General features: G+C 48.9%; 1 protein-coding gene across 1 annotated transcript in view; it reads right to left on the bottom strand.

The window, feature by feature from the left end:
* Nucleotides 1-22,597, bottom strand: part of Entpd3 (ectonucleoside triphosphate diphosphohydrolase 3) — a 28,250-nt gene extending 5,653 nt beyond the window's left edge. The window contains exons 1-10 of the mRNA XM_021172942.3: nt 22,531-22,597; nt 21,761-21,812; nt 18,398-18,525; nt 8,530-8,647; nt 7,002-7,152; nt 5,285-5,444; nt 4,227-4,460; nt 2,099-2,371; nt 1,844-1,954; nt 884-1,021 (exon numbers count right to left, since the gene is read on the bottom strand). Of these exons, the coding sequence (XP_021028601.1) occupies nt 884-1,021; nt 1,844-1,954; nt 2,099-2,371; nt 4,227-4,460; nt 5,285-5,444; nt 7,002-7,152; nt 8,530-8,647; nt 18,398-18,525; nt 21,761-21,800 (1,353 nt within the window). The 5' untranslated portion in view covers nt 21,801-21,812; nt 22,531-22,597. The remainder of the gene's footprint in view (nt 1-883; nt 1,022-1,843; nt 1,955-2,098; nt 2,372-4,226; nt 4,461-5,284; nt 5,445-7,001; nt 7,153-8,529; nt 8,648-18,397; nt 18,526-21,760; nt 21,813-22,530) is intronic.
* Nucleotides 22,598-23,807: the final 1,210 nt, after the last annotated feature.

The following is a 23,807-nucleotide window of genomic DNA, read 5'->3' as shown; positions in this document are numbered from 1 at the left end:
AAAAAATTCTTATTTAATGAAAAGGTGCTAATAGGAACTCCTCACACCTTTAAAGTTGTATCTTACATTGTCTTTTGTATAACATAGGGAGTACTTAATTATTCTGTTATAAATTATAAGCCAGGAGGGGTAGTGGGTGCACATCTCTAATCCCTGTACTCACATAGTGAGGTCCAGGCCAGCCTGGGCTACAGAGTGAGGTCCAGGCCAGCCAGGGCTACAGAGTGAGGTCCAGACCAGCCTGGGCTACAGAGTGAGGTCCAGGCTGGGCAGGGCTACAGAGTGAGGTCTAGGAGAGCCTGGGCTACAGAGTGAGGCCCAGGACAGGCTGATCTACATAGTGAAACCCCTGTCTCAGAAAGAAAAGAAAGAAAGAAAGAAAGAAAGAAAGAAAGAAAGAAAGAAAGAAAGAAAGAAAGAAAGAAAGAAAGAAAAAGAAAGGAAGGAAGGAAGGAAGGAAGGAAGGAAGGAAGGAAGGAGAAAAGAAAAGAAGAGAAGAGAAAAGAAAAGAAAAGAAAGAAAGAAAAAAGGAAAAAAAGTGTGCTCAACTTGCAGTTTTTTTGGGGATGAAAAATCTCAGATACTTCGTATTTCATGGTCTTACCAAAAAGTTCTTTGGCACTGCCTAGGCTCCAGCTCTGAGCTGAAGGCCTGCATCTGGCATGCCCAGCAGCCCCACCCTCAGGAGCCTCACCATCCATCCACTTAATTCCAGCGTTCTCCTTGTCTGCAGCACTCTGGGAGCAACTTTCAATCTTGTCACCTCTTTTCCTGAGGCACCAACAGGTGACCAGCAAGATTGGAGCATCCTTTAACCTTTGACCTCTTCCACAAACCTTTCTATGGAGAGGAAGAAGAGAAGACACTCCATGTTTGCACTTACTTCTTTTTCAAAGCGTATCTGAGGCCAAGTCTCCTCAGTGAACTTGTATCCATTTACCAGCAAGTGGTAGATGTAGTGGGCTGAGAAGCAGTAGGACCGGGCATATGTCTCATCAAATCTGGAGAGCAGGACTGGGAGCTGCAAAGGGGATAAAGACACCCAAGAGGGGGAGCAGACAGGTGACTCTCAAGTGGTGTTTCAAAACCTGTCACCCATGATTTCAAGATGAAAACGACATTAACACAATTGCACAAGAGCTGAGACTCCTACCCAGTGTTGCATCAGAATCCAGAAGGTCACGAGGTCACCTGCACCATGTGCTGCTTCAACCTACCAGGCGGGCCTTTTCTCTTTCATTAATTCACTTCATTTAGGGGCTCACCTAGCCCATGCTAACCTTGAACACACAACATTCTCATATATACAAACATACAGTCGTATGAACACACATGCATGTAGGGATGTGGTCAAGAACAGAGTCGTGTGGGGAGAATTCTGAGTGCTTGTGAGAAAACGCCAAGAAAACCAGACAAGAGTCTTGTGACCTCAGTTTCTTCAGAACAGAGAACTGTTCTTGGAATATATCTCTGTGTTTCTCCCAGATGTAGCAGATAGGAGTGAGTTCTTCAGATTTTTATTACCACTGGCCATTGATTTTTGTTTATAGCCTCCATGGAAGTCAAGGCTTGTCCCTGTGACTGCACACTTTACTCATATGACTCTTGTGAGTCTGAATTGGCCGATGCTCTGAATAATGTTGGCTACGAGACTTCAATCTGCCTTATTTATTGGCTCCATTCTCTTAGGTCCCACTGCCTCTAGAGCTAGTAAACACACGAATACACACATATATACAGATACAAATACATAAATATATATGCTTATACGTGCACACACACACACACACAGCAATGTCATACAGTCTGACCTGATGCTCACCCTCTATTTTCTAATACTGACCTCGCTCCAAGTGTGTCTGCAGAAGTCCCAGCTGCTGTCATTGAAGGAGGTAAGGGAGAAGCTTCCAGAGAGGTTTAGCGCACTGGCTGTGTAGTAGAAGCCTGCGAACGCCTGGGAGCAGGGCAGAGACAGTGAGTCTGGGGAGGGCATAGTGAGAAACAGGATAGAGGAAGGGAAAGGGGCGGGAGAGGCCCCCCCGGGGGTTCAGAGATACACCCCCCCCCCCCCCCCCCGCTAACTGGCCTTTACTCTTACCACAAATGGCCCTTGAACCTTGGGCTGGTAAATGCCATCAAAGGAACAGGCGTCTTGCTCTTGGCAAGCATTGAAGTCAAACACAGAAGCCACCTTCTCCCTGCACAGTCGTGGGTCACCAGTTCCCATGAAGGTGACGCTCTCACTGGAGTTGTAGCTCTCTGGCCTCTGCTTCTCTGTGCACAGGCTGCCAAACACATGGCCCAAGGTGAAGGTGGTACTGTAGCCCTGAGGGTAGCAGGGGTTGCTGACGTTGGCTTCTGTGGAAGGGCTCTGGAGGTACGACAGGGGGGTTATGAGATGGGGCACTTTCCTTCTGGAAGATTCTCCCCACACTACCTTGCGATGCCAAGGGAGAGGCTGAGAGGCAGCATTGCGCTGTGTGCTGCTGCCGGACACAGAGCAGGGATCCTAAGAGGCTTGCACTCCACACAGCCCTGCCAAGAATGCTTCCTGTGACTTGGAATATTCATGTACAAAACAGGCAGACAAATCAAACACTGACATACTAAAATTCATAAAAATTTATTTTAAAATAATTTGGGAGGGGTGGGGAAGATAGCTTATTTAGTAAAGTGTTTGCTGCTCAAGCATGAAGGCGTGTGTGTGTGTGTGTGTGTGTGTGTGTGTGTGTGTGTGTGTACATACCTGTGGAGGAGGTCAGAGGCCACCAGGTGGTGTTCCTCTATTTTATTTTATTTTATTTTATTTTATTTTATTTTATTTTGAGAAAAGGTCTCACTGTGTAGCCCTGGCTTGCTTTTAAATTCCTATGTAGGCCAGGATTGGCCTCAAATTCTACTTGCCTCTGCATTATGAATGCTGGGACCAAAAGTATGTGCTACTCCACCTAGCCTTTTTAAATATTTTTATTTCTGTGTATGTATAAGTATGCATGTGCACACATGCACGTGCAAGCGTTTGGGTGCTCACAGAAGCCAGAAAAGAGCATTAGGTCCCCTAGACCTGGAGTTATAGATTGTTGTGAGCCACCATGTGGGGGTTAGAAACTGAACCCTTGACATCTGAAAGATCAACAAATCTTTTTTTTTTTTTTTTTTTTGGTCGAGACAGGGTTTCTCTGTATAGCCCTGGCTGTCCTGGAACTCACTTTGTAGACCAGGCTGGCCTCGAACTCAGAAATCCGCCTGCTTCTGCCTCCTGAGTGCTGGGATTAAAGGCATGGGCCACCACGCCCAGCTCCTTTTTTGATTTTTTTGAGACAGGGTTTCTCCGTGTAGCACTGGATGTCCTGGAACTAACTATCTTTGTAGACCAAGCTGGCCTCGAACTCAGAGAGATCTGCCTGCCTCTGCAAATAGTGTTGGGACCAAAGTCATGTGCCACCAGGCACAGCCACACTTTGTTTTGTTTGTTTGTTTGTTTTTTAATAGTTTTTTTAAAAGATTGATTGATTGATTATATGTGTATACACTGTAGCTGTCTTCAGACACTCCAGAAGAGGGCATCAGATTTTTGATAGGGATGGTTGTGAGCCACCATGTGGTTGCTGGGATTTGAACTAGGGACCTTTGGAAGAGCAGTCACTGCTCTTCACCGCTGAGCCATCTCACCAGCCCCATACCTTGTTTTTTTTTTTTAGACAAGTTCTCTCACTGGCCTGGAATTGTCCCAATAGAAGAGACTGGCTGGGCAGCCCCAGGGATATGCTTGCCTCCACTTACATTACGGTATGTATCATTATGCCAGGCCTTTTCTCATTATATAGCCTTGGCTGGCTTGGAGTTCACTATGTAGACCAGGCTAGTCTCTAACTCACAGAGATCCTCCTGCCGCTACCTCACGAGTACTGGGATTAAAGGCATATACCAATACACCCAGCCACACTTGTCTAGGGACTCGAACTCGCACCTTTAAGCTTGACAGCAGGCATTTTCTCCACCGAGCTATCACTGCAGCCTGATCCTCCCTAGTTTTTCTTGCTTCCATCTTTTCTGGAAATGGTTAGCAAAATGGAGGAGGAAAGGGAGACAGGAAGAGAGGATGAGAAGGAAACCCCAGGATTGCATGGGTCTCTAGTGTTACTTCTATCCACTCTGCAGACTGGAGTGAGGGCAGACACTCAGGGCAGACCTCCTCGCTGGCTCAGACCCTCCCACCCTGGTACCTGCAGAAGCATGGCTAGGAACTTCTTCTCTGCTTCATTCTGGCCATAGCACTGGAAGCTGTGTGTGTAGAGAGTGTACGTGTAGCCGTACAGAGACACCTGCACCGTGTCGCTGGCGTTCGGCTCCATCTTCTCCCCGGCCACGAAGGATATCTGGGTGGAGGCGCCACCTAAATCCAGGGCTCCTGTGGTGTCGACTCCGTGCGGGTGCACCCACATGTGCCACAGGTTCTTCTGCACAGTGGGAAAAGGAAGTTGAGAAGAGAAGCCAAAGACACCACTTCCGACTGCTGGGGCTCTCCACCCAAGGTCCAGCCGCTACTGCTAGGCAGGAGGACATGGGTACACTTGGGGCCGCTACTGCTAGGCAGGGGGACATGGCTGTACTCGGGGCTGGTCCCCTCTTATTTCAGGGATTATAGGATGATCTGTGAGATAACACAAATGCATGCAGCTCATGAGCTGTGTGTGGAGTATACAGGTAGGGAGGTGAAAAAAATTAGCGAGAACCTGGTTGTGTGGAGCTCTGCTAGTAGCTCCCAGCAGGAAAATGTGACCCCTGGTAACTGAGTCTAGGCCTCAGAGGCTAGGGGAAGCTAGTCAGGTGGGGTTTGTGTGAGATTACCCAAATATTAATCATGCCAATTGTTCTTAAAATTCAAAATATACTCGTGGGGGCTCACAAGTCTAGTCTGGGATGTAGCCTGTGTTCCTCTGCAGGGACTGTAAGGAGACCTTTGGACACAATGTGAAGAAGATTCCGTCTCTCTGGGGACTCTGGACAAAGACTGAGGGCTCTGTAATTTCCAGGCAGTCACAGAGCCTCTTGGAAGGGTCGTCTTTAAGCTGCCCTTCTAAACACCCAGAGCCCAGTGTTTAATTTAATCCTCCTCAGGTCTCTTACAAATGAGCAACGTGGTGGCCCAGGATGTCAAAGCCCTTCCTTGGGTGTTGTCCCCTCTGCTTCCCCTGAGCATGGACCTCCACCTCCGCTGTCACCCACGGGGACGGACGGGATAAATGGAGAGATCAGAAACCATGCATTTCTTTCCACACACCTCCAGGAAATTTCCCATTATATAGTTGGCTGTAATCCATCCATACACCCCTTCCTCTTGCCCAGAAATGATTTGAGCACCCCTAAAATCAAAAGGCTGGGACTTGAAGTAGCTTTGGATGCTCTCAAGGACTTCACGAGCTGCTGTCTCATTCTGCAACCTATGCAAGGCACAGAACACAAGAGGCTGAGCACAGAGGCGTGGCGGCCGTCCATCAATCCCCTTAGCGAGGAAACATCCTCTTCCCGGCCCCTGCTGGCACAAGATAGGAAAATAGCTTCTGGTGGAAGCTCCGTTTGCCATCACCGTTCCAGACCCCAGGCTGGTCCATTCTTCAGGTGGTGAGTAATCAGACTTTTTATCTGAATTGCTCTACCTCAGACCAGTGGAGAACCAGATTGGAGAGGGCCCAGCAGTAACTACGGTCTCTGGGGCATCACAGAAAGGGAACTCATTTGGCCAAAACCATGAGGGAACGGGAAGAGGGAGGGTTCAACCTCTAATTCTTTGAGAGAGTTTTACCAGGAGACAGAAAAACACCAGCATCTATCTGGCCACCAGAGCTGAACAGCATAGTATCACCAACCACCTAGGCATAGTGTTGCCAAAGCTCCTGTCTGTAATGTTACCCTGCAGACCAGCAGTTCTCAACATGCAGGCCTTGACCTCTTCTAGGGTTGAACGACCTGTTCACAGGGGTCGCCTAAGACCGTCAGAAAACATAGATATTTCCATTACAATTCAGAACAGTAGCAAAATTACAGTTGTGAAGAAGCAATAAAAATATGTTTGTGGTCAGGGGTCACCGCAGCATAAGGAACTGTTTCAAAGATTGGACAGCATTAGAAATTGAGAACCACTTCTCTAGATAAAGCCCACATTGCTGGGCGATGGTGGCTCACGCCCTTAATTCCAGCACTTGGGAGGCAGAGGCAGGCGGATTTCTGAGTTCAAGGCCAGCCTGGTCTACAAAGTGAGTTCCAGGACAACCAGGGTTACATAGAGAAACCCTGTCTCAAAACAAAACAAAACAAGACTTAGCATGGTGGCTGTCCCCTATAATCTGCAGAGGTAGGAGGATGGCTGCAAGTTCAAGGACAGCCTGGTCTACATAGTGAGTTGCAGGCTAGCCTAGGCAATAGAAAGAGTGAAACCCTGTTTTAACAAAACAAAGACATAAAAGATATGTTTTTTTTTTAATGTTTTGTTTTGTTTTTTAATGTCCCTGGGATCAATGTCATGTCTACAGATTCAGCAGGGACAGAGTAGATGGAACGAGATGTTTGTTCCATAAAAATTCCAGAAGCTTTGACTAGAGTGAGGAGCAGGCATTGTATCATCTTACAAAGGTTTCTGGAACATTCTGCAGAGGAGCAGAGCCTACGTGGCAAAGGCCTGAACTTACCACAGACTCTAGCTGACTGTTTACCCATGCCAGAAACAATAACTGTTCTCCAAGGAAGCACAGGACACCCAGTGGTCAGAAGTCACGTGAGACCTTTTCTACATTTCTTGGTAAAATCACCAAGGAGAAGGAACCCAATTTTAGAAGTATGTCTTTTCTTGGTGTTAAAATACTGGCTAAAATTTCCCATCTATCAAAGCCTAAACTTACAGTAGAGTATAGGCTTTCTCCTCTTGGTTTTGCTCCTCCAAACAGAAAGTTGCTCTTGGCTGTTTCGGTCCCATGGGGCTCCTTTGTGCCCTTAGCCCTTACCTCAGCAAGCGCATCCCAGCTGTAGCTCCCAGGTAAATGCGGGTGGATCCGTGGAGGTGCTCTGGGACCTGTTCCTTGACCTTTAGTATACAGTCCTCAAAGGCTTTGGGGGCATCTTGGGGGTTATTCTCATAGCTGGAGATCCCAGAGCCTGAAGAGCAAGCAGTCAGAACTCACTAGCACTCCTTAGAGCAAACAGTGGTAAAAAGACTTTTAAATAAAACGTCAGGTTGGGAGATGGTTTTGTTGATAAGGTGTTGGCCACATGTTTACACAGCATGTGTTTATTAGCATTGACCTCCAGAATGCATGCAAAAGCTGGGTACAATGGTACATTCGTGTAATCCTGGCTTTGGGGAGGCAGACACAGGAGCGTACCTGGGGCTCCTTGACTAAGCTAAGCTCCAGGTCAGCAAGAGATGAGAGAGAGAGAGAGAGAGAGAGAGAGAGAGAGAGAGAGAGAGAGAGAGAGAGAGAGAGAGAGAGAGAGGAAGGAGAGGAGGAGGAGGAGGAGGAAGAAAAAGAAAGAAGAAGGAGGAGGAGGAAGAGGAGGAGGAGGAGAAATAAAAAAAGAAAGATTAAAACCCAAACCCAAGGTGGAGGGTAGTGCCTGAGGACTGATAGCCAGAATAGTCTTCTGGCCGCTGTAGGCACACCTGTGCACATTGTGCACCCTCACATGCTGCTGTCTATCAGTGGAAGGGGCTCTTGGCATCCTGGATGCCATCTGTGATTCAGGCACAATATGCACTCATGGGACCCTCAGAACACCATCTTTCCTTGGAAGGACGTCACCCCAGGAATCCACAAATACTCTGAGGGAACAGAGACCACAGACTCCAGCTGAAATTACATAGCGAAAGTTTGGCTTAGTGTCACACCCTCGAGGACACATGGCTTCTCCAGCACTAATTTGGGCTCTGTTTTCTCAGAATGGTGGCTAACCACAAGCCTTAATAAACCCAAGCCCATCTCTGAGGCCCAGACCCTCAGGGTTTTCTTTCATTAGCGTCTCCCAGGTGGGAATCGGTCTCTGCCTCTCCATGGAAGTTTCTGTAGCTCTGGCTGCAATGGGAAAGCCACCAACGTGGCTTGGTTCCCAGCATGCCTCTGTGTGTGTGTGTGTGTCTGTGTGTCTGTGTCTGTGTGTCTGTCTGTCTACATCTATCTGTCTGTGTGTGCATTCCTCTCCTACAACACCGCCTGCCTGACAAGCATGCACTACCTGGCTTTATCCTGCACATCCTCCTGTGCAAACTGCGAGTTGGAGAATTTGTACAAGGAAATAGACTCTTTGCTCACTGCTCTCACCGTGCGGAGGCATCTCTCCCGTTTCCTACCATCACCTAGGAGACCACTGAAGGAGGAAATCTCCACCATTCACTGCCCCACCGTCCTCTGAGGCAGAGGGCTGGAAAGGGAGGGAGTGGACAGAGCTGCCTCCACAGATGGACAGCCACGGTACTTCTCAGTCTCCTGTCACCCGCACCCCAACCCATCCCCTGCCCAGGCCTCCTGCCCCCTTTACCTTTCACACTGCATCTGAAAGTTTGGCTGACCACTCCTGTGTTATTCTCCTTCTCTGCCGGCCACTGATACACGTAGACAGTGGTTCTAGAAGAGCCAGCATCGAGCACGACACCATACTGCAGGGAAAAGGAAAAGCTGGCAGCAGGCTGGGCCCTTCGGAGCGGTCATCTCACAGTGGATTACTCGGGTGTCACTTGTACTTACCCTTGGAGCATTACATACGTGCCCCATATCATTTTGGCCATGTCAACTCCCAATTCCCTCTCCAACTCTTCCTTACCATGTCCCCATCCCCCCACCCCCCTGCCAACTTCATGCTGTCTTTTGGTAGCCCACTCCATCCAGTATCATCCACATGTGTGCAGGTACAGGGCCTGTTATGATTTGTATATGCTCTGCCAGGGAGTGGCACTATTAGAAGGTATGTCACTGTGGGTGTGGGCTTTAAGACCCTCATCCTAGCAGCCCGGATGTCAGAAGATGTAGAAGTCTCAGCAACTCCTGTACCATGCCTGCCTGGACACTGCCGTGCTTCCTGCCATGATGATAATGGACTGAACCTCTGAACCTGTAAACCAGCCTCAATTAAATGTCATTTATAAGACTTGCCTTTTTGGGCAGTGGTGGCGCATGCCTTTAATCCCAGCACTTGGGACGCAGAGGCAGACAGATTTCTGAGTTTGAGGCTAGCCTGGTCTACAGAGTGAGTTCCAGGACAGCCAGGTCTACACAGAAAAACCCTGTCTCGAAAAACAAAAAACAACAAACAAACAAACAAACAAAACAAAAAACAAAAAAAAGGACTTGCCTTGGTCATGGTGTCTGTTCACAGCAGTAAACCCCTAACTAAGACAAACACTATGTCTATTTATAGCAAAATAGCAATAGGGAGAATCTTGGCTATCCTTTGTTTTTGTTTTGTTTTTTGTTTTTTGTTTTTGTTTTTTCGAGACAGGGTTTCTCTGTGTAGTCCTGGCTGTCCTGGAACCTTGGCTATCTTAATGTGCATGCTTCATTTAGGTAGAGATAAATCAAGAAGAGAGAACTATTTGTCTCCAAACTAGCTGTAGCTCCCTGGACTCTGAGGAGGGGATGAGATGAGGTGGGTGGGCTCTTAGTCTTGGTCACACGTGAGGAAGGGAGCTTAAAATGCCCGTTGCTGAGGCCCCACACCAGACCAAAGACATCTGACCGCCTTCCCAGGTAATTCTAATATGCTGATGACTCTGAGAACCGAATGTGAAGGAGCTGGTGAGGGGCACATGAGCACCCAGGTCCCCCTCCCCTTCATCCAGACCTCAGAGGCTAGGGATAAAGCAGTGGGGTTTCTATGAATATCCAGATGTACTGTAGGGGATATACAACCAAAAGAAGCGTTGGGAAGACATCGTAGGAACTTCTCACAAGGAAGAGCCTTGTTAGGTGCTCAAGGTTAAGGTGTTCCCCTGTGGTAATTCATAAGTGAACAAGTGACCAGCCAGGAGTTGCTGGGGGGAGCTAGGGTTGTCTAGCATTCCTGGACTGGGCAGCCCAGCTGGAGTCAGGCACTGATGAGCTCAGCCCTGGACCAAACTGGACGATCAAAGAGTGCAAGTTAGGAGCGGGATTAGGGATGCTGACCCAAGGCCAGAGTCAGCTGTGGGCTCCAGGGCGCTCCAGGGGCAGCCTTCCTCCCAACCCTCACCTTTGGGAGAAGGTGAAGCTGAGCCCTGGACAGGCTGTGCTGGGTGGATTCTCCAGCCTTAGAATGCACGGGGCTAAGTATCCTCTCCGGGCTCCCTCATCTCAGGTGACTTCCTGCAGAGGTGAGCAGGGAACCACACGTCCGGTGCTAAGTGGACAGGAAAGTCAGGAGCTCAAGGTCAGTCCTGTCTCCCTACTGAGCAAGTCTGAGGCCTGTCAGGGCTACCTGAGACCCCGTCTCTGGAGAATAAACACACACAAAAAATAAAAGGGTCGCTCTCAGCCGAGTGCCGTGGTCCACACTTGTAATCTCAGGTTTGGGGGGGCTGAGGTGGGATTGCTACACATTCTAGGTTAGCCTGGCCACAGAGTGTGACTTCTCTAAAAAAAAAGGTAGTTATGAAATCGCTTAATCGGTAAAGTTCTTTCTGGACAAACCCAGTGACTTGAGTTTGATCCCTGGAACACATGTTAAGACAGAAAGAGAGAAACTAACTCTACAAAGCTGTTCTCTGACCTCTGCATGAACACAGGGCATGTTAATCCCCCGCATCATTTACATATGCATGTGTATGCACACATTAACACAGTGTGTGTGTGTGTGTGTACACAACTTATATATATACAACTAAAATGGAGGGTCTTTATATCACACATAGAAAAGCCAAACAATAAAATTAATGGGGCTATAAAGAGCAAATGAGAGCGGAAAGGCAAGCCAGTGGCTCAGGCTTAACTATTGTTTTAACCTTGTGACATTTATTGTTGGACAGCCTGCCCTATATGTGGCTCCAGAGATTCACGTATGTGTAGATGTATATATATTTATTTAGAGGCAGAAACCTACTATGTCACCCAGGTTGACCTCAAATTCTTGACCCTCCTGCCTCAGCCTCCCATGTGCTAGGATTGCAGGGGAGGGGGACCACAATGCCTAGCTACAGTTCTATATTTTTATTTATTTATTTATTTTTGGTTTTTTGAGACAGGGTTTCTCTGTATAGCCCTGGCTTTCCTGGAACTCACTTTGTAGACCAGGCTGGCCTCGAACTCAGAAATCTGCCTGCCTCTGCCTCCCGAGTGCTGGGATTAAAGGCGTATGCCACCACACCCGGCTTATATTTTTATTTTTTAAAGACTTATTGATTTTTATCTCATGTGTGAGTGTCTACCTGCATGTATCTATGGGCACCACATGCACACCTGGTGCCCACAGAGACCAGGAGAGGGTGTTGGGTCCCCTGAAAGTGGAGTTACAGTGTGAGCTGCCATCTGGATGCTGGGGACTGAACTGAAGACCTCTGCAAGAGCAGCCAGTACTCTAACCACTGAGCCATCTCTCCAAACGGTTATGTTTCTAAATCACTGTGTGATTATACTGCACATATGCATACAGGATCTATGTGTGTTTAATGCTCTTTCCTGAAGAATTTTTTCATAAAATTCTCTCTTCCAGTAACAGCTCCACCGTGTCTTTTGTGAAATTCGGAATATTTACTTAAGCACTTGTCTGGTTCTAGACCCGCAGGAAAGTTCCAGTTCTCTCCGCTCCGGAGCAACTGCCTGCCCCAGCTCCCAGTTCACAGCTTCTCCATTCTATTGAAAGAGAAAATCAGTAGTGTTGGCTCCTGGACAGCTCCTTAATCTCAGCCCTTCAGCTTGATGAATCTGATAGGGATCCTGACATGACATCCCCTGTGGCAGACAAGGCTGGCATTGTTCAGATCTGTCCCAGGCAGAGACTCCCAGTGAGGTTAAAGTGCAGGTGGAAACTGAAGCCATGCCCTGAAGAGGCCAGGGCCTCTGGAGGATCAACCTGATTTTTTCCCCTCCTCCCTACTGAGGAGCTGACGGCTACCGCTGTCACTGGCTCTGCCAGACCTCCAGACCTGGTGTATACACACACACACACACACACACACACACACACACACACACACACAGCAGAGAAAGAATGAGAGGGGCCTGCCTTTCCCCCAGTCTGTGTTGAAACCTCACAGAGGGAGCAAGCTTTCCCAACGTGTAAAACCTCAGCGTTTGAGGGTGAGATCAGAAAGAAGGCAGAGTAGCCACTCTTTGGAATGCCTACTGGACTTCAACAGTGGCTGAATCCTCCAGGACCCGCTGATGGGAGGACAGGCCCTAACTCTGCCGCTAACCCACCTCTACTGACATACGTGGTGTTTACGAGTTTGTCTACAGGATGCTGAACACACCAGACACAGGCTGACCCTGGCTTTCCTCCTTTCATTATTCTTTGAGTCATTGGGCGCACTGTGGATGTGGTGAAGAGGGACGGAGTGAAACTCTTTTTCAACCCAGCTAGGCAGGGGACGGTCACTCATGGTCACCCTCTGCCGAGGGTCACACAGGATGAACCGCAATGGCTTTAGAACTGGTGGAATTCAGCCTACGGGTTATCACAGCCACATGCTTCAGTGTGGCACAGCCCGGAGGACTCTGTGTCCCGGGGACTTTACGCTGTTATGGAGTTCTGCTCTGCTTGCTGCCCTCACTTCCCTCTTAATCTGAGAGTTATGAAAGCTTTAATGGGCCCTCCAGCCCCTCACTGGGCAGTATCTCAGGCACTCACAATACTAATGCTTGCTCTCTTTCAGGCATTGCTGCTGGAGCAGCTAATGATTCAATCTCCACCCTAGGAAAGGACTTGGAAATGTAGCCAACAATGACCACCACCCTTGGGAGGCAATTTGCTTTATCCACTCTGTGTGTGTGTGTGCGAGCACTGGGCTCCTCTCTTTCCTTCTCTTTCTCTCCAGCGCCAAGGAGTTTAAAAAGTTCATAGTTTTCCCAATGGCCACAGGGAGTGCCGGCCTCAGTAAATTAAGCTTTGTTCCCTGAGAGAAGTCTGCTAAGAAACTTCTCTAATCGCTGGCTGCCATTGGCAGCAGCCCCTGTGGGTATCTGGATCCATCCCATTAGTGGCTCTAAGCACTGACCCCCAACAGTTTACCCACCACATGGATGACAAAGCCGGGCACTGGCAACCCTCTGTTTAGTGTGTGGTCAAACATTGAATGTGGTTCTCATGACACATGCAGCACGTGCCACCAGGCATAGCAGTGTATGCCCTTAACCCCAGCATTCAGGAGGCAGAGGCTGGCTCATTGTGAGTTCCAGACCAGCCCGAACTACACAGAGAGACACTGTCTCTGAAAAAAAAAAGAAGTAGAAGAAGAAGAAGAGGAGGAGGAGGAGGAAGAAGAAGAAGAAAAGAAGAAGAAGAAGAAGAAGAAGAAGAAGAAGAAGAAGAAGAAGAAGAAGAAGAAGAAGAAGAAAGAAAGAAAGAAAGAAAGAAAGAAAGAAAGAAAGAAAGAAAGAAAGAAAGAAAGAAAGAAAGAAAGAAAAAAGAAAAAATGTTGGGAGCGACCCTGTGTAAATGTTAACTGCCTTGTCAGCCATAAGTGCTTACTTACAAAGTCTTGGCCTTAGTGGAAAAGTACTGGCTTAGTTGAGATTTCTGTTGGAAAAGATGAGGCCTCTATGGGAAAGTACTACCCCCAGTTAAGAACAAATAGCTATAGATCTTGTGGACAGGTACCTAGCAACCCATTCTGTTCTGTTTCTCCTGCTGAACGTTTTACCTAGCCAATATCCTGCTTTTGGGAACAGGTGCGTTCCCCCAGAAACAAAGGGATTCTGTGTCATCCCCCTCCCCATATCCTGCTTCTATGGGTATAAAACCTGCCTGGGAAAAATAAAATTTGTCACCTTGACCAATCAGATTTGCTGTCCGTTCTTTGTATTTCTTGCCCCCCATTCTCTCCACAGGTGGTTCCCCAGACCCTGTTCAACTGTCCTGAGGGTCGGGGCAAAAAAAAAAAAAAAAAAGGATCCTCCTCCTCCTCCTCCTCCTCGACTCTTCCTTTACCCATGTAGCCCTGGCTGTCCTGGAACTCACTCTGTAGACCAGGCTGTCCTTGAACACAGAGATCTGCCTGCCTCTGGCTCCTGAGTGTGGGGATTAAAGGTGTGCGCCACCACTGCCTGACTAGAAGAGTGTTTCATACCAGCCTGTGGTCCAACAATTGAATACTGTGTGATCTTCTGCCAAAAGCCAACATGCAGGTGACACGTGACAGGTCAGCTATCTTAGAGTTCTTCTTAGCACTCCCAGACTCCTGGGCAGATGCACCCTGGGAACTAACTTTTCCTGGTGCTTTAGTGAGTTTTACTGCCTTCATACAGCTGGTATAATCGCCGTCTTATGTGCTGCATGGGAGCAGCTCTGAGATTAAGCGTCATTAGCTCTCAGATCTGTCTACACTCATAGTCCCCAGGTCTTCATGGAGTCCTAGGAAACCAGGTTTGATGGGACACTGTGGAATAACAGGCCTAAGATTGTGTGATAGACTGCCTTTGTTTGAACAAAAGATCCCCTCAAACTATACCCACGGAGCATGCAAAAGTGGGTGGAAAGTGGACCAGCTTGTATTAGGAAGAAATCCAGGACCTTCTATGTTGGGAGGAATCCATTTCTTGCTGCCTCAAAATTAGCATAGCATGGGGCCACAAGGTACCCTCACCTAGGCGACTGAGCAAGGCTCCACGAGGGCTAACAGGAATGAATGGCTTTAACCCAGCCTGACTCTGTTGATTGTACTTCAGGGAGCATCAGTAGAGGGTGGGCACTGTGGTCTTCTACCCAACAGGCCTGACTGAGTAGCTCACAGAGGGAAAGCCCATCCCTGAACCCTTACAGGACCATCTCCAATGGTGACAATCAGTGGCTTATAGGAGAAACGGCACCCACCAGGCTATTGGGAACAGATATGGTCATGCTGGGGGAGGGGGGAGCGGGGAGAAAACCCTCCAAGGGAAGATTTTGGAATTTGTGGTAATCCAGCAGGTGAGAGCTTGAGTGGCAAATGAAAGTGATGACATCATGTTTACTCTTCAGGCTGTGGAGCAGGTCAGACCAGTAACACAAGGAACTGGGGACATTTCTGACCCTGACAGAGGTTTTCTTAATGGCTCTGCTCTTAAGCTTGCATCAGTCAAGGTCAGGCAAGTCATGGCTGGATTTAAGAGCGGGTGTCATACCCTTTTTTGGTAGGGGGAGTAACAAACGCTGCAGGCGCAGGGGAAGCTGGTGCCTCACAGCCCACAGCCGGCTGCACACTGGCGAAATAAGGCTTGCGGCACGAGATCGTAAATATTACTGAGGCTAAAAGGCTCTCAGTCATTGAACTGCACTCTTCAGCTCCTTACCCCTGCCTTAGAAAACCTTAGAATGCCTGCCGCAGAAAACCAAAACATGGAGCTCCTAACCGCAAGCAAAGCTTGGAACTCCCTCAGCTGGTTGTCAGTCATCTGTCCCAGCGTCTACTGCCCAGAGCATCTGTGTGCTCATATTTCATTCCACTCAAGCAAAATGACCGTCAGAACCAGGCCACTTCCTGTGCCCTGCAACTGTGGCCAGGGCCAGCATTTATTTCCAAATGGATTGAAAAATCCTTTCTTTCTGTTTCTGTCCTCTGATATAGCCAGTGCTGGCTTTGGCTTCTGGGTGTTGGGATTATAGGTGTATGCAATCTTGCCAGCTGTTTAGTAAATAGTAATGAGACACCCCATAATAATAAAGCTTAGTATGAAAATACACAAGCCAGCAATATGGTCAGCTATTAACGCTAGCATGCATCACGCTGTCCTCTTACTCAGCTGGCAGCCCAGTGGCTTTGCTGAAATGAGTATTACCACAAACGCCTGCGCGATGAATACGGTGCCATGACGTCACAATGGTACCCGTCACTAGCTAACAGGAAGTTTCAGCTCCAACTTCTGCAGGCAGATACCTGTGTCCCCTCTCAGGCCAGTGGTGAGATCCACCCTCCGAGACTGACTTCTGAGGATCGGAACCACAGCATGCTCTAGAAGGGGGGCCGGAGGCTCAGGGTAGGCCTGTCCCCTCGTCTATAGAGAGAGGCAAACTTGAAACCCAGTTAGAGCTGGTCCTTTTGAAATGTGGGGCTCAGGTGCGTGACTCTATTTACAGTGTTCTAAGGTAGTCTCAGTTTTTCCTCCCATCCCCCAGTTCTACAAGGCTTCCTGAATCAGTGCCTCCCCTCCAACCCTTGGTCTTGCTTCCTGTGCTCTGGCGCTGGTTGGATTCATTGTCTTCTTGTCAACTTGACACAACTTTCCAGAGTCATGTGGGAAGAGGAAACCTCAATTGAGGAACTGCCTCCATCAGACTAGCCTGTGGGCATGTCTATTGAGCATTTTCTTGGTTGTAGACTAAAGTCTGAGGGCCCAGCCCACTGTGGGCAGTGCTACTCATAGGCAGATGGTCCTGGGGTGAATAAGGACACTCTTATACAAACAAACTGAGCATGTCATCAGGAGCAAGCCATGAGGAGCAAGCCATGAGGAGCAAGCCATGGGAGCAAGCCAGTAAGCACTGTTCCTCCATGGCTTCTGCTTCAGTGCCTGCCTCCAGGGTCCCATCTTGAGCTCCAGTACTGATTTCCCTTCAGGATAGACTGTAAGCTGAAATCCCACCCCTCTCCAAGCAGCTCTTGGTCACTGTTTCTTTATTATAGCAATAGAAAGCAATCTAGGACAGCTCTCACCTGAGGCTGAGCCCTCCTCCTGGGTCTCCATTTAGAACTCAGGGTAAGAAGAAGCTGGAGGAGGGAAGAGAACCTGACTCTGAGAAACAAGGGCTGATTTTAGTTCTAGTCTACGATCTTAGCTGCAGTCCAGATTGATGAGTCGTAGTTTGGAGGAAAAGGCAGAGCCAGAACCACAGAGAAACAGCTTCTCTGCCCTCAGCGGATGCCTTGGGCAGAATGGCTCATCTTTGGGCTATGGCTTAGGCTAAATATTTTTTTTCCTTTACATTCTTCATAAGGACTGAGTTTTTAACAAACATTTTATTTTATTCTTTTATTGCACATACACGTGTGTGGGATAGGTGCCTGTGAGTGTGGGTGGTACCCTTGCAGGCCAAAGGAGGATATCAGATCTTCTGGAGCTGAAGTTATAGGAGGTTGTAGGTGGCCCAACCTGGGCTCTGGGAACTGAACTCAGGCCCTCTGCAAGAGCAGCAAGCCCTCTTTACCACTGAGCTATCTGTCTAGCCACAGTTTCTTATGTAAAATATTCCACATCTTTACTCTCAGCACTAGGGAGGCAGAGGCAGGTGGATCTCTGGAGGTTCAAGGCCAGACTGGTCTAAATAGTGCATTCCAGGACAGCCAGAGCTGTGTGTAATGAGACCCTAACCCAAATACAAACAAACAAACAAACAAATAACAAAACATCAGAATGGAAAGGTCTTACGTCAACCCCTCAGAATACCAGACAAAGCCATGGAACCCCAGGTAATGTTACTTCCTTGTTTTCTGAAAAAGTCTACTCCAAGCACAACCTTTGAGCAGTTGCTGGTGTCAGGAAGATGAAAAGAAGATGTGAGGTCAAGGGAGAGTCACATAACGCCGAGGAGTTACCGGGCTCCTAATGGAGCCTCCTCTCGCTAACAAGACTTCATACATGTTTAATGAGCCCCAGGCCCAGTGACAACGGAGCAGAGGCTCTGAGTGGCTGCCAGAGCCTAAAATACCACTGTTTAGGGTATTACATAAAATGTTTGTTGACTGATTTCCAAAATGACTGAAGGGCTCAGTGACCATCACTTTCTTTCATGGTCCACACCCTGCTCTACCATCCGTCCCTCAGAGTGCAGGCCAGCAGGCAAGCACAAGGCCACTTGGGGCTGAAGTCAGAGAGGTCTCTGGACCTACATACTAAGTCCTCAGTGATTGTCACCGGGAGATTGGAGGGGTCACATACATGTCCTAGACCTAAGAGAAGACCTTAGACCACAAATATGGCTCAAGATTTCTCAACACTCTTAAAAGCAGGAACACACGTCTCCCGCTGTTTACTGCACAGTTTCCAGGAGCTTATAAGCTGGTCATAGTGGGAAGTGAACACGACCTACAGTTCCCGGGTACACGTTCTATTTTGTATCCCACAGTCAGAAGTGAGAGAAGGCCATCCAGTCCCTGGACAAGGGACCAGTGCTTGATCTGCGTCCACAAACCCAGTGGCCCCAGACTTCCTCCTTGGGTCTCACACTGCAGAGATCCAGAGGAGGCGGGAGAGCTCCTCCCCTAAGTGGTGGGTTTTAAGATGGCTGGCCCTGAGGACCGGCTTACCTTCAGCCCCGGAGGGAGAACCTGTGGGTGGCGGATCTGGATGAGTGTAAGTGTCACGAGTACCACAATGCTCACAAGCAGGACCACCAAGGTGACGATGGCAGGAGTCCTCGAGAGGGCCCTGAAGCCTGCAGTGAGGAGCCAAGCACAGTGACATCCAAAAGTCGTCCTCTGACCTCCACACACGCACACATGCGTGCACACATACACGCAAGTAAATATGGAAACGCAGATTGGAAGTCTGGGTTTTCTACTAAAGCAATGATATGATCTTTCGTTTCATTTCAGTGAAAGAAGTTAGAGCCATGGAGTCAACAGAGACGGGGAGAGTGAGCACCTGAAGGCTTGGGGAGGGGGCTCCCGGGGAGGGGAAGGGGGCATTTTCTGCAGAGATTGGTGTGCTTTCCATATTAACCGGATTATGGGGGGTGACAGTGCCTGCCCACATTTGTCAAAACTCCACAAGTCCTTCGAAGTCCTTTGAGGGCAAACTTGAAAAGCAAAGCAAAGCAGCTGCCTTGGTACACCTCACCTTTGAATTTTGTAATCCTTTTTTTTTTTTTTTCAGATTTGTTTGTTTATTTTATATTTATGAGTACACTGTAGCTGTCCTCAGACACACCAGAAGAGGGCATCAGATCCCATTACAGGTGATTGTGAGCCACCATGTGGTTGCTGGGAATTGAACTCAGGACCTCTGGGAGAGCAGTCAGTGCTCTTAACCACTGAGCCATCTCTCCAGCCCTGAATTTTGTAACTCTTGATAATTGCATACATGCCAGGCCTGGTGGCATCCAGCACTTGGTAGGCAGAGGCAGGTGGCTCTCTGTGAGTTCAAAGTCAGCCTGTTATACAGAGTGAGTTCCAGGCCAGCTAGGGCTCCATAGTGAGACCCTGTCTCAAATGAAAGAATTCCAGACACAACCTTAAACATAAGTCTCAGCTTTTAGGAGGTGAGACTCTCCAATTTGGGAGTGTAACTTAAGGTCTATCAATTTTATATGCAGTTTTACAATTATATGCAGTTTTATAATATGCTAGTTAATTAAAACATTGAAGTGGGTTGGGCTTGATACTTCCCGCCGGCAGTTATAGCACCCCAAAGGTGGAAGGCTCAGAGGCAGAGGGATCTGGGATTCAAGTCCAGCCTCAGAGAAAGTCTAAAAACAGCCTGGGCTACACGGGAACCTGCATATTAAAAACAAACAAACTAACCTTGTCTAAATAATACTCTTGGTAGAACTTTTAAGGCATAAATACAAAAAAGTACCCGATGGCTGAAATGTGATATCATAATTGAAGATAAGAAGGCATCAATATTTCTCTTAAAATTGGCTGTTTAAGTGCAAAGTATTTAAAACAAACACTGAACTCTTCAGTCGTATTTCAAACAATCAGTCCCTCGGGAGGCCCTGTGGATCTGGGAAGAGGGCCTTCAGCTCCTTTCCACCACCCCAACCCTTCCACAGCCATGGGTGCATTCAGCCCTATTCCAGAACATTCCTTCTTATGACTCTGACGCCTATGATTAACTTCCTCTTTGTTTCTACATTTTTTCTTTCCTGGAAGAGAACAAAGGCCTCGTGTACCACCGTAATCAAATTAGACACAGCCCCGTATCCAATTGCATCGCCTTGCCCGCTGCCTGGAAAGCGGTCAGAGGAGGGTGGGGTGGGCTGCTCTGAAGAGCCAATTCCTTCTGCCTATCAATGGGGACAAATGACAGACACTTCCTGATGTCAGAGGTGGCTACTTAGGGCCTTCTCTCTCTCAGGGAGTGTGAGCAGATATGGCATCCATGGAAGAAGATGTGTCAATATTTACCCAAACTCAAAGCTTACCACCTGACCCCAATCTGCACCTCTGGGAACCTACCCCACTTGACTCATAGTGCAAGCAGCCGTACAGATCTGGAGGAGAGCCTAACCCTGTGGTGTTGACCCTCAGAGCATCAGAGGGGGAAATGGATCACGTCTCTGTGCTTCTGAATAGAAGTTCCCCAGCCAGCCGGGAACCAGTGAATATTCAAAGATGAGCTCACACCTATTTTCAAACCACATCGGTGTCAGTCACAGAGGTTTAAGGCACTTTTTCCCCCAACAAGACCTAATAGTGTTAATCTGCCAAATTTAATCTACCTTTGGAAAGAATGTAACGGATTAGCTGGTATGTGGAATGTTACCATGTCTGCTAAATTCCAATGTCTTTTGGGGGAAATGTGCAATGCGATACAAACCATCTTCTTTAGTACAATTGCTCTTTCCAAAAATATAAGTATAAATTAGTCTATATGCCCTCAAGTCATACCCTGTTGGAAGCCAAGAATCAGCAGTTTAGGGCATAGCTAGGGAACCTCTTCACAGGAGGGGTGTGTGGAATGTAAGCAGGCTCTTGACCACAGCCAGGGGCTGGCCTCCAGGATCCTCCAGCTTCAGCACTTTCTAAGTCAAAAGCTGTGATTACCTTCAGCAAACACTTAGCCAGCAAAAAAGGGAGCAGACTAGGCTAGGTCTCATTCATGAAGAAATGCAGCCTAGAGCTGTGGAGTAGGGAGGGCTGGGCAAACACTGTTAATTATTGCAGGTGCCTACCGGAGCCTAGAGAGGAGGTGAGGGCTAGCTGAGTGGACGCCTCTCCCACCTCCGCATCTCTCCCACATCTGCATGAATAACTGGGGGGGGGGGACGGCGGGGGGGGGACGGCGGGGGGGGGCAGTACTGAGGAGCCAGGAGGCCAGGCAGCCAAGTTGGGCAGGTTTGAAAGTGTGTGGGAAAGGTGGGGAGGGGGAAAGAAGGGAGGGAGAGACAGGATACACACACACACACACACACACACACACACATACACACACACACACACACACACACACACACACACGAGAGAGAGAGAGAGAGAGAGAGAGAGAGAGAGAGAGAGAGAAACAGAGACAGAGACAGAGACAGAGAGACAGAGAGAGATGAGAGACAAATGAGAGAGACAGATGAGAGGGAGAGGTGTTCCTGTGCAGCCTACCATTGTACTCAGGGCGACCCAACTCTATCAGGATTCATTCCCACGTCAACAACACATAACACAAACCTTACACATAGCTAGGTAAGGAAACCACAAGAGCCAAAATAATGGATTATACGAACAGGAAAAACCATTTAAGCCAAACATTCGTGTTAGCCCTTGTTTCCTGTGGCTTTGTGGAAAAGCATTACTTTTATCTGAAGAATGTCAAGGGTGAAACCCAGGTGAGCCACGAAGTCTTGGAACAACGATAAACAGTCATTCACAGGAGATATGGATGGAGAGCTACGAACCAAAGCTGGGATTCTCTCCGGATCTGACAAAACCTAGCATCCAGTGAACAACACTTACCTGCCTGTTCACATGGCTGGCGGGTCATCACGGTAAACATCTTCTCTCCGGACTGCAGGGGTAAGAATACAGAAGGAGCGTGTGGCTAAACTGGCACGTATTGATATTGAACACAACGTCATCTAAATCGAAGCCTCTTTAGAAACAATGAGGTCAAACCAGAACGTCAGAGACCGATGGAAGCTGGAACTCCAAACCCAGCATCCCCTTCCCAAATGTAAAGCTGGAAGAATGGATTGGTTAAAACTTTAACTAGAGAGCAATTTTGAAAATAAAACCCCAAAAGCTTGCGTGAGCGCGCATGTGTTCTTTCTTTCTTTTTCTTTTCTCCTGTGGGCCGCACCTGTGAACAGCACCCGGGCAGAGCGAACCCCCTCTTAGTAATATTCACAAGGCTCGGGCTGGGTTGTACTTCAAAGCGCACCAGCAAAGCCGGTTCGCATCGGTGTGTGCTAGTGGCTGCCAGCATGCAGTCACCCTTAAAGACCCGCGGGGTGTCTCCAGCTCCCTGAGCTGAACACCGGCAGACAGCTGTCAGGCCCTGGGGATCAGGGTGGGGACCTGGGAGTTGGCCCGTCCCCTGCATCTGCAGGTCTTGGGGTGCTTCGTGACGCGGTGTCCTGTCCCTGCCAGATGACAGTGCCCAGCTCCCCGGGTTTCGGCTCCTGCCTGCGGCCCTCTGCGGGAAGCTGTGCTGGTTCCTTCCCTCCGCGCTCCCAGCCCCCCACAGCCTGCTCCATCCCACTCCTGCGCGCCGGGCCAGACCTTACCTGGGCTCTGCGCTCGCTGCGGGTTGCTGAAAAGCGGAGGCGCCTCTGGGGTGCGGGAGGCGCGGGAGTCCAGGAGGCGGAGCGAGGTGGCGTGGGTGGCGCAGCCTGCTAGAGACCGCCTCCCGCAAGCGCTGGGGCCAGGACCTCTTCACCTTCCCAGGCTCTTCTCTTTCACTTCACCCCAGCCTGTTTGTCAAGAGGATGGAGGGGGAATCATTGCCACGTGGGGGGTAGCCAATCCTTTCAGGCCCTGTTTTAGTTACTTCCCTCGTTGCTGACAAAGTACCTGACAAAAGGGACCTAAAGAAGAAAAGGTGACTCACGGTTGTAGGTACTGTCCTAGGAACGTATCTTGGCAGGATCTTGAGACGGCAGTCACATCCTGTCTGCATTCAGGTACCAGAGATCCCAGCCTAAAGCGCTGGTACCACCCTCGTTCAAGATGGGTCTTTCTGGCCCAGTTAACCCAGCCTAGACACCCAGTCTCTGACTTGCTCAGAAGTGTGTTTCCTAGGTGAGGGTAGATGCTCTTAAGCTGACAGGGTTAGTTATCTCAGTGTCCCACCAGGACCCAGTCAGAGAGCTTCCCACATCTTTATCTTCTCTAACTCCCCGCACAGTCCCCTGAACCCAAGGCAGAAGAGGATGTGATGTGACCTTGCCCCCAGTCCCAAGAGGCACCCCCTGGGTGGTAGTTTGAGTAAGTTTGTTTCCCACAAATTCATGTGTTTGAATGTTTGGCCACAGGGAGTGGCCCTATTAGGAGGTGTGGCCTTGTTGGAGAAAGTTTGTCACTGTGGAGGCAGGGCTTTGAGCTCTTATACGCTCAAATCACACCCAGCGCGGGACACATCCAGTCTCCGGCTGCTTTAGGATCAAGATATAGAACTTTTGGCTCCGCCAGCGCCATGTCTGCCCACACGCTGCCGTGGTTCCCACCATGATGATAATGGACTGAACTTCTGAAACTGTAAGCCAGCCTCAGTTAAATGTTTTCCTTCATAAGAGTCGCCATGGAGCCGGGCGTGGTGGCGCACGCCTTTAATCCCAGCACTCGGGAGGCAGAGGCAGGCGGATTTCTGAGTTCGAGGCCAGCCTGGTCTACAAAGTGAGTTCCAGGACAGCCAGGGTTACACAGAGAAACCCTGTCTCGAAAAACCAAAAAAAAAAAAAAAAAAAGAGTCGCCATGGTTGGGCTGGTGAGATGGCTCAGTGGGTAAGAGCACCCGAGTGCTCTTCCAAAGGTCCAGAGTTCAACATGGTGGCTCACAACCATC

This window comes from Mus caroli, unplaced genomic scaffold (genome assembly GCF_978045245.1).
Source record: "Mus caroli unplaced genomic scaffold, Mus_caroli_1 scaffold_11, whole genome shotgun sequence".
Lineage (NCBI taxonomy): Eukaryota > Metazoa > Chordata > Mammalia > Rodentia > Muridae > Mus > Mus caroli.
This window is presented reverse-complemented; position numbering and strand designations above follow the sequence as displayed.